This window comes from Carassius carassius, chromosome 16, assembly GCF_963082965.1.
Source record: "Carassius carassius chromosome 16, fCarCar2.1, whole genome shotgun sequence".
Lineage (NCBI taxonomy): Eukaryota > Metazoa > Chordata > Actinopteri > Cypriniformes > Cyprinidae > Carassius > Carassius carassius.
The window spans coordinates 21,667,439-21,681,988 of NC_081770.1; the positions used below are offsets into that span (position 1 = coordinate 21,667,439).

Below are 14,550 nucleotides of genomic sequence, written 5' to 3' on the forward strand. Positions count from 1 at the left end.
AGAGAGAGAGAGAGAGAGAGAGAGAGAGAGAGAACTGACACACTACATGTAAACGATTTTCTTTGTTGTAATATTCTTTGGAATTCTCCAGCTTAAGAACTGGTTGTAGGCGGAGCTAATGCGCAAACGACAATCTCATTGGCTGGCGCTCACCCATATCGTCCTTGATTTGATTTCAGCAAATCAGTTAGAGCAAACGCACACAACCTGATTAATATTCATGAATCCAGCAGCTCATTAATCCTAAGTGCGATTTATATTGTTCTTATTAGTAGAATTCGTATCATTATCATCTTTTTTACAGAAACACTGAATGGCAAAAAAAAAAATTATAAAAAAAACACCACCAGTCTGATATTCAGTTAAAATGAATAATATGCGTTCATACATGGTTATCATATTTTAATTCTAATTACTAAAGTTCTGTCATTAAATACTATTAATTATCATATTATAATGCATGACTGACTGACGTTAAGAGTGTACTTAAAGATAAAGAAAAAAACTGTGCCACTTTACAAACACATACATACATACATATATATATATTTTTTTTTATCATCAGTCTGGCGAGTCAACTGAAAAATGTTCTAGCCAATGGCGATTCAATTGCCAAGGTGTCCGTAGAGGGTTGATATTCATATACTAATTAATAATTATCAATATCCATAGCATTTAATGAAAAGAAAAAGGAACAAAAAAAAAAACAATCAAGGTAATACAACAGAAAATCAGCAGAAAAGAACAAAAGAGGGAAAATACTATGGTACTGTACATGTGTAAAAAAAAAGAGAGAAAAATTATAATTCCATTGTACGTCTAAAAAGTAATACTACAATATTCTTTTTTTTTTTTTTCAGAAAAAAAAAAAAAAACATGTCCAAGCAACGGTACAAGAAAGCAAGAAAGAAAAGTTACCATGGTACACTTATGGTATCAGATGGTGATTCCATGAAACTTTAACACAGTACTTCAAAGAATATCACAACATTAACATGGTACTTTTTTGTGAAAGCAAGCAAAAGAAGAAAGGATCTTCTGAAATGTTGAGACAGTGAAAGCACTGAACGTGGCAATTAAGACATGTAAAGAACCATCCCAGTTAAGCCCGTCATTCTGTCGCTGGGGCAGCGGGGTACAGCTCTGCCGAGGTATGACTGGAGGCAGGTGTGGGCACGGCCTCAGAGGTAATCAGCCGGTCAGTAGGGAGCCATTTTGACTTCTAGTGAAAGCCTCTGGAAGCACATGGTATAAAAATAATAATTACTCTGCATTAGGCTCAATGTCCGGGAATAGACCCATTGCAGCACAAGACAGAGAAGATGAGCTGCTGCGTCTTTTACCACAGAGTAGTATGTGTGTGCGGAGGTGAAAAGTGGAAAAATAAACACTCCACCCAAATCAAATAACGTAATCTCTAGTTATAAACACTGCCTGCGTGAGTAAACCGAATATACAGGAACCTAAAGACGGAGCTTGTTTTGGGGGATTTATGCTAGTTTTGTGGCTTTTGACTCGCAATCCGGGGAAGCCTGTTGAAACTTGATCCAGAGCACACCGCTGTATTACAGTTTGGACAGTTTTACTTCATTGAGCAAAGTCGGCACTTGAAAGCCGAACGGAGAAGGGTGGCCCATATGCCAATGGTGCCAGACGTGGTAAATGCCAGCTTAGAGCCTGCAAACTTAACCTCGCAGCCACCAGAGCTGCCCACCGCTGGCGCAACAAAGAGGGACGAAATGAAATTGAGGGACTTGGAATAACTGTGGTATGCCTTGATTCACACCCCCTTGCAACACACCACTGCGGTCTCTGTATTGACACTCGCAGAAGAACCAGATGGTTTGTCGGACAAAAACCCACAGCAGTGCAAACAGAAATCTGAAGCGTTGCACAGAAAGCAAGCAAACACCTGCCGCTTCTGAAGAAAAGATCAAGAAGGAAGGGCGAGTCAGTCAATGGAGAGTTACTTTATTTAATTGTTTGTGACTCCCTAGCTCATCGTGATAACCTTCAATGTGAAGGTCACCGAGAAAGGCACTGGCTACAAACGCTTTCATAAATCAAAACACGAAAGATGGAGGTTCGAAAACAAATCGATACTGATGCCACATTTTCACATCTCCAAAAAAAACGACAAACTTAAGTCCTTATTTTCAAATTAATAGTGCAGGAGCTAGGACCATACACCTTTTTTTAACATTTCTAGTTGTTTTGAACTTTAGTTGTGGTGAAATATTCAAATATTTGCGACTAGACTGTTTGATCGCCCAACCGTGTTATGTAGCTTAAAAACTGTGAGAATTACAAATACGTTTGCAGTAAAATAATAATATTTAAACACTATTTCTATAAAATGGGTATTAATAAATAATTGTGTTCAAAATTATTAGAAAAACTTTATGGTTTTGTTTTAAATATATTAGAAATCATTTGTTTTGCATGAATATTCATATTCATACTGACTATTCATTCATATCACAATGGTGATAAGCAGTAGGATTTACTTTTGTCGGCCATTTTTTATTTAGTCTTAGACTTTTAAATTAGTCTAAGTCCTGTGTCAAATGTACTTTTAAACTATCATATTTATTCAAACTTGTCCTGTTGTTGTTGTTTTTTTCCAATAAGTACAAACCAACAAAATGAGGATTCAATGGTTTATTTTACCTCATCTAGCATACGGATTTATTACATGCTAATTAATACAGAAATTATTATCAAAGACTTCGATATTACCGGTTCATTAATACATAAATAATATCAATATTTGAAACATCAAAGACTTAGATATGTACTTTGTAGATATGTACAAACAAAAGAATATTATATTAATTCCTATTTTACAATTTAAGAAACGAGTATCTCTGGACTTAAATCTGGGAGGCCGGCCATCTTCAAAGTAACAATGGAGTTTAGATCAAAACAGCACTTGGGAGGGAGACTTGCAATTGTGGAAATTCAGACTGAGTTCAGGTCACACCTCCTCCAGACAGATGACATTTAAAATTCCATTTATTTTCTTGGCAAATGCCGCCTCACCAGAGTAACTTACAAGAAAATGCATATACTGCATCGTGACGATGGCTTCAACACACATTAAAAGGACACAAAGTGGTACCAACAAGCCAGGGGACAACAAAAACAGCACTAATAAGACAAGTAACTATGGTATGATAGATTGATAACATACAGGTCACCTCTTCAAGATGAAACAAGGCCTTCCACTACTCAGACCTTAGTAAATATCTACCAAGATGTGATAGAGTTTCAAAATAAATAAATGACCTTCAGACACACCTGGGGCCGGTTGCACCAGCTGTGCGTAAGTTATAACTTAGCCTAGTTTTGACGTAAATGGACACTAAGTTACGACTTACAGACTACTAAATATTTTTGCGTTGCACCATTAAACTTAGTTTAAACGTAACTATACGTTGTAACTAAATATTTACGGAAGCCTCTGTCCATGAATAACGGTCGGAATAAGATGTCAGCCAGATTAGATCACATTGATGAGCTCGTATTTGATCATGAAGAGCCGCAAGTTCGTCAACGAGTTTTACGAGACAGACATCATCCGTTGGATATTTATGATGATGTCGTGTTTTGTTTTCTTTGTATCCATCAATTAAAATAAGAATTTCTTCATGACTGAAATTTTTCTTCCTGTTTCTTTTCTCCTCCATGTGTGGGATAGATATTTTCAATTAAAAGTGTAATGTTTTGAGATCGATAACGTGTGCTTTAATGTCTTTTTTAACTTTCAGTTTAGGCCAGTCAAGAATGAGTTTCAAATTACGCGCTGTTCAGACTATTTCCTATTTACCTATTAGAAGGCTTGTGATTGGGTTAAGAAAAATAGACGTCATTCTATGCGACAACGCATTACTTTACGGAGAGCTTACGACCTACTAGCTACGTTCTGCCTTAAGAATAAATGGTGCAACCGAATAAAGTACAGAGTTAGTTATAAACTAGCTAGTAGTTACTAAGCCTCTAGTTTGGACTTTACGTTCCAGTTTAAGTAAGAACTTACGAACGGCTGGTGCAACCCTACCCTGTTCTCTATATCCAGATGCTCGGAATCGTAAACAACAAACAAAGGGTCAAAGTAACTCTTGATGTCTCTTATGGCTCACCCCTCACAAAACACAACTGAAAATTTAATGGATTTCAGGGTTAAAATAGGAATTGTATTGGTTTTAATGTAAATTATAATGGTGTCTATTTTATGGATTTTGTGGGTGGGATGTAATATTGCAGATGGCAACCAGTAGAACAACAGTAATTCCAATTGGGATAATGCCTATAACAAAAAATCATTTTGTAATGGTTTAATGGAAACTATAAGAATTTCTGTGATGTTTCTATTCTTTTTTTCTTTCAGCAGGGTAATGATACTTGTGAAGTCTGGTAGGGACACTAACATGCTAACATCTCATGCTGGGGACCAGCATCCAAATATAACATATGCTTCTCTCCTGGTGTTTTTCAGCCGGGAAATCAACAAAGAGGAAGATGAAGGTGAACAACGACAAAGCCTTTGAATGAAAACGTGCGTGAGTCATTGTTCGATCCTTTAAGGTTTATTCCTTTTTGTCATCTTTCAAAAAGCTGGAAATTCTCATTGAGAGCAAGAGAATGGGAGGCATTTTTGAGATATTTAAAATGAAAAAGGGCAGAAACTAAGCATTCGAAAGGGGAAAAACAGACAGGTGAATGCTAGGGCAGATGCTGCAGTGAGAACAGCTCAGATTGAGAGGAGAAAAGCGGCACGTAGCTCACATTCAAAATCACAGTCACACATTAGTCATCAGGACCACCTGGAAGCACATGAAACAAGAAAGAAAGACAATGACCAATGCTTATTCACTTTCCACTTTTAAAACGCTCGGATATATTAAACCACCTGTTCCTCCACTCGTCTTTTCAATGACGCAGAAAGCTGCCAAAAGATACCGCAACGAAAAACATGTTCGTCTGTCGCCCTTCCGTCCTCTCCAAGTTTTCCGCCTCGTAAGTGTGTCATTGAGGAACGCTTATGTCTGTCGTGTAGGCATATGTGATGGCTGAAATTGGTGTTAGTTATGTTCCAATTTAAACGCTGTAACAGAGCAACTCAAGAGTGCTGAGGGTCAAGAAAAGGGCCTCCATTATGTACTTGCAATGTTTCTGTCAGTACGTGATGAGATGGGTAATACCATCTTACAGAGCGTAACACTTGATGTAGCAGACATGTTGGGTGACATTAAGGATGTCCAAAACTGTGTTTTTATTTTTAAATGGACTAGTTAGTAGGTCACGTGAAGTACTAATTAGTCTTGAAAAACCCAAGTGATACTTCATCCAAAAAATTTTCCAAACGTGCATGACTGTCCACAGAATTTAAGTCAGTGGGGTTTTGGACCATACACTGACTTATCTACTGAACATAAAAATGTAACTTTTAAGAATTTCTAAAATTAAATTTTACAAATTTGGAAAGACAAGAGACTGAATAAATGATAAAAATGAAAATTTTTGGTTGATTTATTAATCTAAGGAGGCCTTAGAAATAATTAGGCTGGTTTTGGGTTCGCCTGACCTTGTTCTTTGGTGAATTTACATTAGACAGTTTCTTGCTGGATATGCTTAATACATTGGTACCATGTTGCTTATTAAATTAAATAGACCGATTAGTATCGGTCCATTCTAAATATATACATTAACCAATTCTGTATAATTAATTGAATTATAATTTATGATATAGGATATTAATATTATCTTAAAGTGAGCATTATGTGACAGCAAAAATGTAAATGTCAATAAAGCACATTTACAAGAAAAACAAATATCCAATGCCAGTATGAGGTGGGCAATATGGAAAAAGTATCACGATTTTTTTCAGGAATATCAAGATTCTTTGAAATGTTGGTTTTACTATTTTGCAAGTTGTCTGAGCAGTACAACCAAACTAATTTCCTTATTTTAAAAACAAAACCTTACAAGATAACAAAATGTAAAAAAAAAAAAAAAAAAAAAAGTTTTTTTAAATTCCAATTTTAAATAACTCCCTGAGCATTGTTGCCTATCACTGAGGTAATATCCGCATATCCTCAATTTCCGCTTGTAAAAACTAAGGCAACACATGGGAACAAATGCTGCTGTACAGATAAACTAAATCTGTTGCAAATAGAACAAAAATTAATGTTTAACAGGCAAGGCATTAAGGCACATGCAAATAATGCACTTTTGTAATTGTGAATTAGTGCAATTGTCCTGTAAAAGTAACTCTACCGCCGAGTAGGGCAGCACGATAAATCGCATGTGATATTTAACGTGCATCTTGTCAGTTATGCCGGTTCTGAAATGAGCGGTAAATCTCTTTCACATTGAGCAGCATTAACTACACAGAGCCGTTGTTCACTGACAAGTTGCGTAAAACCATGAAAATTTTTTTCGCATGTTTTGAGCAACTTATCAGTGAACAACGTTTCCGTGTTGTAAATCCTGCTCCATGTGAAAGCTCGCAGATGATGGAGATTCTTTCAAATCAATCACCAGAACAATATTGTTATGAACTCATCTGTTTACAAGCAAATCCACATGCAAAATTACATGACAAATATGCAAACCATTCTGCTGGTGTAACTAAATACAGAGGTATAAACAAAGGCTCTGATGGGAGACAGGCTTCTGTGGGAGTTTTAGGAAGTTTGCAGTGAGCAGGTACCACTATATCCTGCTTTCCCTTCCTTTACTCAATTGTTTTTCTCTTTTCCCTTCTTTCTATTCAGTAAGCAACCCTAATATTGGACTAAATGCTGATTTCAGATCCTCTATAACTGAAAGTAGCAATCGATAGCTTGCTATAAGTAGACTGAAGTACTTCCAGATGACCCCGTCTTGTCTGTTTAAAAGGGAGGAATGGGTGTTAAAGATGTGGAATCGAGGGTTTCTTGGTGGCACTAGTGGCTGCCTGGTTTTGGGGAACTGGCTCTCCACTTCTGGGAGCCCAGCCAGAGTCACAATCCTATAGCAATCCTCGGATTAGTTATGAACCAGAATCCACAGATCTCAAGATTTGCATGTTATATCCCATTATCTTTCCTCCCAACTGGAGGACTTACTCACACAAAGTGCATCACTGGCCACTTGAGTAAAAATAGAGAAAAGAATGGTAGACAAAAAGAAGGAAGAGTCAGAGTTTCCCCAAATTCCACCACCAGGAAGTTTACAAACAAAAATATAACAGTTTAATTCTACGACTGCAAAATCCAAGTCAACGTCCAAGCCCGTTGCTTGGAGAAGCCAATATAGCTAACTGCGGCGCTGACAGTGAGGAGGATTTTACTCATGGGAACCCGCTTGTTTTTCTGCCCCTGATCCACTGACACACTAGGGAATGGGCACTGTTATCAGCCTTGCCTGAGATAGCAGGCTTGATGGGGCGGCCGGTCCACAGGGATCCCAGAGCTGAAGTTAATCAGACGGAGACAGGTCTGGAGCAACCCATGGGACCTCCGCCGCCTCCTCTCCATCTCCACCGCCCCCCATCACCACTAAAACTCGTCACAACCTCCACCGTAAGACTCTTCCCACAACATTAGCCTGGTGTCTACAAAAGCCTCAAAAATAGACAGAAAGTAGCCTCAGGTCTTCCAAGAAGTGGCCAGCCATTGGCTCGAGAGTTGACAGCTGGGGAAAATCGCTGATCAGCACTGAGTAACCCTCGAGGAATGAATTTAACGTGTTCACTTCATCCTAGCCCAATTAATAAAAAACCCCAAACCCAGAATTAGCTCACTGGACGCAACATTCTGAAGGCAAATAGAGATTAATAGCCTGATGAAAAGATTCGGGAAAGCATTCGGAATGGGACAACACAGGCCGGATATGCTCTGACCTCCTGAACTTTGCAGAGGGTTAAAGGTCAGGGGAAACCGGTCATTAATCCTCAGACTAGAACTCGGGGGCAGGACATCTGAGCCTTTCAAACTCGCCGAGTCCCTGAGGTCCAGTAGCAAAGCCTAGAAACCTATCTGGAGTTTACTAAGAAAAGGCCACCAAGCATTTCAAAGAGTCAATCGGGGCAGAGAGCCTGTTTCACAAACGCCGTGTCAACGTCGAGCATGGCTGGTCAGTCGTGCGAAGGAGGGGGTCATCAGAGCACTCATTTCGACAATCCCAGGTGTCCATTGGGTGTTAGAAATGATTAGGCATATAGATTAATTGAACACACGTCAGACTTAATTAAGCATGGCGTTTAATTAACCATGTAATTAATCTTATAGAGGCCATACACAGGCACGCAGATTCTAATTGGTTGAAACTTCAGCAGGCAGCTCACACAAACTTTTAACTGTTCTCTGCTAGCAGGTCCAGTAAATTAAATGTCTGAAGCAAGAATAGCATAATCCTTTTCATGACTCAAGCCCTGAGATTTAGCCCAGGTGAGACTCTGCATAGTTACTTTCATATAATCTTTGACACATTATCCTCCTCTGGAAAATATTCACGAGGTTTTAACCCTGCTAATGTGGCGGGTAAAAGATATTTGCACAATTTATATTTGATGCAAAAGTTCTGCCAAAGAAAACATGTAGAGTGGGAAAGAGGTCCCAGTGTACTCTGCAAATTGTAGATGCAGGCGCGAACACTCAAACTCTTCAAGACTGAGCCCAAGGGTTGAGCAAGGGTCAGTGTTTGTGGTCCCATTAACATGGTCATTTGCAGTTGGAAAGCCGCGTCAACAAAGAACTAGCCTTTTTGGTGGAGCTCAAGGGTTGTCCACACATGCTACTTCAGTTCTTCATTACTAACTTACAGGTCTTCCGCAGATCAAGGGGTCAAAAGGGTCATAAAGGAGACCTTCAAGATAGCCCAGCCTACTCTTAATCCTGCAGCCTTAAAAGGATAGATCATCCAAAAATTACAATTGTGTCCATCACTTTCTTTTTGTTCCAAAGTTCTGGCTACTGTACCAGAACTTTATTAGAACCAAAAGTGTATCCTGATATGTAGACAATGAAGCTACCACAGATTTACGATGATATTTATAGATATTACGAAGGTTTCAGTGATAAAAGTCACAACCTGTGCGAACATATTTATGGCACACGAGTTATGCAAAATGACCCGAAGCTTAAGATAATCAGCACCGGTAACTATAAAAAGACAGTAAATCTGATCATTTGGGTTAATGAAGTCAACAACAGCAGAACTTCAGGTTCAACTCAACCCCACAGCAGATAAAATAGGAACTCACATAGTCGTGGAAAGCCTTGGCCTCGCTGGAATGTTCACATGTCTCCCGTCGATCTGGAGCTGCACAGTACAGATCCCAGAATACACTGCAAAATAAGGCAGAATAAACAAAGATGAGTATCAAATACATGGGTGAGCTTCACCAAACTAAACAGCTGCTGAACTAAACACCAACAGGCTGTCGTACACTTAACACATCAAGGCCATGTGAAAAATAGTACTGAATGGCATGGTTTGTTCCACGCCTTGTTGTTCTAATTTGCCCAATTAGCCTGGTCTTTACCGAAAATGTTTATTACAGAAAAGCTTGTGCTCAGCTGTGATGCAACTCACCTACTCAAAAATAAAAACACAAAACTGGAGTTGCCATTTACAATACTTAAGGGTTTAACATTAAATAATTTAATTCAGTGCCTTTTTTACCATTTCGAGCTTTTTTTTTTGATGGAACCACCGAACCACTACTAAGAAATAATATTCATAGCAATACATTTATAACGATGACACATTTTAATTTTTAACATCCAAACTAATTTTATTTTATTTTTGCCAGATTGAGTTGTTATAACAATGTCTGATAACTTTCAAGTTAGTGATGCAAGATGTGAGACCCACAGGGTTTAGGGGTCGATGCAGATTAAATTTTTCTGTAGTGTAAACGTGCAAAACGGTTTCAGATCAGGCTTTGGCTCCAGCACACTGTAAAAGGCACGTCAAAGAAAAAACAGAAGACTGATCTTCTTCAGTATCACACTAAGAAAAACTTGAAAGCTTCTGTCAAAGCTGGGTCACTACAATCATAACCCCTGGATAGCTTCCCACTTTATGAGGTGTGACCTTTAAGTGGCTAATCAATTAGGCTTGATATTTGTTAACTAAGGAAATACAGTCCTTAAGGTCTGCTAGGGGGAGCGGGTTGCACTCCAAATAATCCCTTAATTACTTCATTGAAAATAAGTACCTGTTAAACAGGTCGGCATTAAACCATTCTCACTCTTTAGATATTGATTTAATGGACGCTTCATAAAAGCTGCTGAAGCAGGGCTTAAGAAAACGAACGCAAGTTGTTCCATCTTTCGAGGCAGCACTTTTTACTGCTGTGCATTATTTCTGCTGATGTAACAAAATTAGACTTCTGTTCTGAATGTGGGAAAAAGCTTACGTTTGATGTGACAGATTGCAAAAAGGACAAAATAGGCCACTCACAGCACGGCGACAGGTCAATGGGGCTAATCAGTTTCCACCCATTTCATATATCTTGCCGTGGAGTGGAAACCATTTGACGGATTTGTGTTCGTGAGCATAACGTAAAGGATAGCTTATGACAGCTTTCATAAATCACTCACTGTTTATGGGTGCAATAAGAGAGCAAGGTTAAACAACATTCAGCTCATCAGACTACAAAAGTAGAGGAACTGCAGCAAAAATCAAGTGTTTAGATTTAAATTGAATTCATACAGGGAATAGGTCAGTCAGAAATATTAATTATGTCATCACTTGCTCAGAATTACATGGATTTGGAACAAAATGAGGGTATCTTCCATGGAACGCAAAATGAGAAATTTTAAAGACCACACTGGTCGCCCTTCTCTATGAAATTACAATAAATGAAAGGACACAAAAGTACCATAAAGTAGTTCATATAATAAATCTGTGATTTCATGAATGAATCATTCAGACCATTTCTGAGAAATGGATGAAGATTCTCAGACTCGAAATGATTTAATCACAAATCAAACTTCTCTCATGAACATCAAAAACAGCTAGGGCACATAGGCCTACATTTTAGTCTGATCTTCACACAAAGCCATTGAAAAGCTTCACAAACTGGTATAGCATTCTTTGGACCAACGTTGCTTTTTGTCATTTTGGAGAAATAGCCTTAGTCAAAAAAAGAAAAGAAAAAAGGAAGACACGATGCATTACAAGAACCATAGATAAGTGTGTAAATGAGTGCTCAGTAGGCGGTACCATACATTAACACCTCATATCCTATAGAAGCCATAAACCAGCAAACAAATAAAACAGGTGAAAGGAAGGGAAAAGAAAAAGCAAGAAAGGCCCTTTGACAGAGCAACGTCATGTCTGTTCTTCGCCCTTCAGTCAGTGCACAATAAAGCCAGGCAGCATTATCATATCTATCAGCTGCCGTTAAAGAGATTGCAGCTTTGTCAGAAAGCTGCTGGAGGGAGACAGCAGGACCATCTCAAATCCAATCAGGGTGCAGGGGAAATGAAATAATACACCAGTTACACTTTGTTACTAAAAAGCTGCAACTAGACACACATCAAGGTGGGAAGGAATGGATTTTTATTTTTTAAGTAAGTTCGGATACCTAGATTGCAGCAGGAAAACCTGTTTAATGCTTGTGTTCTTTGCATAAACACAGAGAAAATGTAGGAAAGTTCACTGGTGTGATGACACTATGACATACCTGAGTGGCTTTTAAAATACAAAGAAGTGTGACACTTATATCAGTCTACTAAGTGTGAAATTATCCAAAATATTGTCATGTAAAAAATAAAACTACACTGAAACTAAATAAAAGCTGAATTGTTTATTTTTAAAAATGTATAAAACTTAAAATGCATACAAGAAAAACTAGAGGTATTTTTAAAATTAATATATTACAGCAAGTGATCAGTGAAAAAAAAAGGGGGAATTGGGATTGGGCAATGACCTAAACAACTGGATTCGAACACTAGTTGCCCGCACTTGCAACAGGCCTGTACTCGTACACTTCCCACCATACCATGTCTCCAACATTTTTTCCTTTTGATAATAGATAATACAAAAAAAAATATATACACCCAGAAAAACAACTTCCAATACCTCAATCTGATGTAATTTTTATATATTCAAACAAATACGTAGGAGGAAGTCCTTAAAGTTTACCTATTAAAACATAAAAAGACTGAATTAATCCATCATTGCGGCATTATTTTTAATTTAAAAACATGATGTAATACACCAGAAGTACTACACAGAAAATACACGTTAGAAAATTATACAATGCTCATGCAACAAAAAGACGTAACCAAACAACATAAAAGAAATGTCCATTTGTTAACCCACATACGTTTCTTTTGCTCTCAGCATCAAAGCAATATTGTAAAACATGACCTGACCTAATAGTTTATCAGTGTAAGATGTAAATCAGCTGCCTTTTCATTTGCAGACTGTTATGTCATAGAAGAAAAAAATTATGCAGTATGACTGATTATTTAAAGATTATTATGTTGTGTTCTACCTGTTTTCATTTACATCCAGATGAACTTTAAATGCACACACAATCATAACAGCCTTTCTCTTTTTTTGTTTGTTTCCTGCATTGCTTGGTCGCATTTAAATTAATTCACTTGAGGTGAAAACTTCTTTGTGGCTTTTCTGTCATCTCTACCAATCACAAAGAAAGATGTCAGCTTTAGATCATCTAAAAGTAAACCCATGTTTTTGTCGCTCGACTTTCTCCTTTCTTACCAGACAGTGATTAAACTAATGTATGTGCAAGATAAATCGCAAACGGTCATCCTTTATCCTTTGCCATCCACACCTGTACCCCAACCAAAAACACCACCCCCAACCCCTTGCTTGCCTTACGACAGATGTGGATGACTGCCCCTCTCACCAAACTTTGCCTCCACCCCCTTCAGCCCCACCCCAGACTGGGGCTACCATTCAAACCCCCTTACAACAGGAAACTGTCTTAGACAGAAGGGAAGAAAATGCAAAAGGGGGTGGGGGGGGCAGTAGAGAAGGAGATTTGGCTGTTTAACACAAAGAAAACTGGAATGCAAGGAGTTAATCCGTTTGAGGGTTCTTCCGCAAACAAAGGACAGGCCTCCAGACAAAGGTTGGTGGGGGTATGCACATGGGGGAGGGGTTGGCTTTCCCTTACCATCTGGCCCTTTTGTTTGGGGGAGGGGGGTTGGTGAAGAGGGCGGTACTCTGTGGCCCCTCCGAGTCCCTAAACCCCGACACGACCCCCCCCACCCCACCACGTGTTACAGCTCCAGACAAACGCTCCTCCAATAGTGTCAACACCATACAGGGACTCTCCAAAACCTACTAGACTCCTAATAATCTCGCAGAGGGGAACCAGTAATCCAAGATGGAAAATAAGTTGAGTGTGATAAATGAACACACTCCTCTGTGTGAACCTGATCTATACACACTGATCTTGTTTTTGAGTAAGCTAAAAACATAACCTGAAATCCAGACAAACATGAGAGTCTCCAATGGACCCAAGTCAGGACAGATGCCATATTTCATTTGGATCCAGTGAAATAAGGCTGTAATGGATAGGGGTACAGTCTGTTCGATTGGTTCTACTGTTGTGTGCCTTGGGCTCGATAGTTGTATTGACAAAATTTTGAAAATGAATGTTTCCGAAAAATTGCCAGGACAAAAAAAAAACAACCTCTAGGACACTAGGGTTCCCTGTTGTAAACACTAGCTTAGATAAGCATGAATTTCCTAGCACGTGCAAACTGGTTTATGGCAGTTTCTTGCTAGTCTAGCAGGTCCACTAGCTTAGCCAAGTTATTACTACCAAAAAAGCTGATTAAAGGAGTAGCCTTGTTCACTTCTTTCTTGTTCAGTCTTTCTTCAGTCGCAAAGAAATTAAATTTTTTGAGGAAATCAATCCAGGATTTTTCTCCATATAGTAGACTTTAATAGTGGCCAACGGGTTGAAGTAGAGGTGGGCGATATGGAAAAATCATGCTTTTTTTTGTTTTTAGGAATATCACAATTAACGATTTGATCACAATTCTTTGTCATGTTGGTTTTACTAATTTGCCTATTATAAAGACAAAACCTTTCAAGGTAACAAAAAAAAGAATGGCAGAAATTTAGGCTAAAGAGGGTGAAGATAAAAATCTTTGTTCTTATTTTTTAATAGCAAAGATACAAGAATGACAAAGATACGCATTACAACTACACATAATACACAAATAAAACAAACAGTGCTTTATTTTCAGGTACAATAGGTGTATTTAGCAGGAGCATTAAAAAAATTTAATGAACAAATATAAAAATAATACACTATATATACTGATTCCTAAAGCAACTGTATAAAATTTCTTGTCAATAGCAGTGAGTGATTTTTCTCTTTGTGTTTTTTTGTTTTATTAACATTAAAGGAATAGTTCGTCCCAAAAATAAAAATTTTGTCAGCTGTGTCAATTCTGTCATAGTGTTTTATTTTTATACCATTATTGACTCACTCAAAAGTGGTTTTAAACCTGAATGAGTTTCTTTCTGAACATAAATGCTATTTTGAGTAATGTGGAAAACTAA

At 38.1% G+C, this 14,550-nt stretch overlaps 1 protein-coding gene across 1 annotated transcript in view; it reads right to left on the reverse strand.

Moving 5' to 3' along the window:
* The window catches only part of ssbp4 (single stranded DNA binding protein 4), a 65,360-nt gene that overhangs the window by 36,502 nt on the left and 14,308 nt on the right, over positions 1–14,550 (reverse strand). The window contains exon 4 of the mRNA XM_059569550.1: positions 9,251–9,335. Coding sequence (XP_059425533.1) covers positions 9,251–9,335 — 85 coding nt within the window. The remainder of the gene's footprint in view (positions 1–9,250; positions 9,336–14,550) is intronic.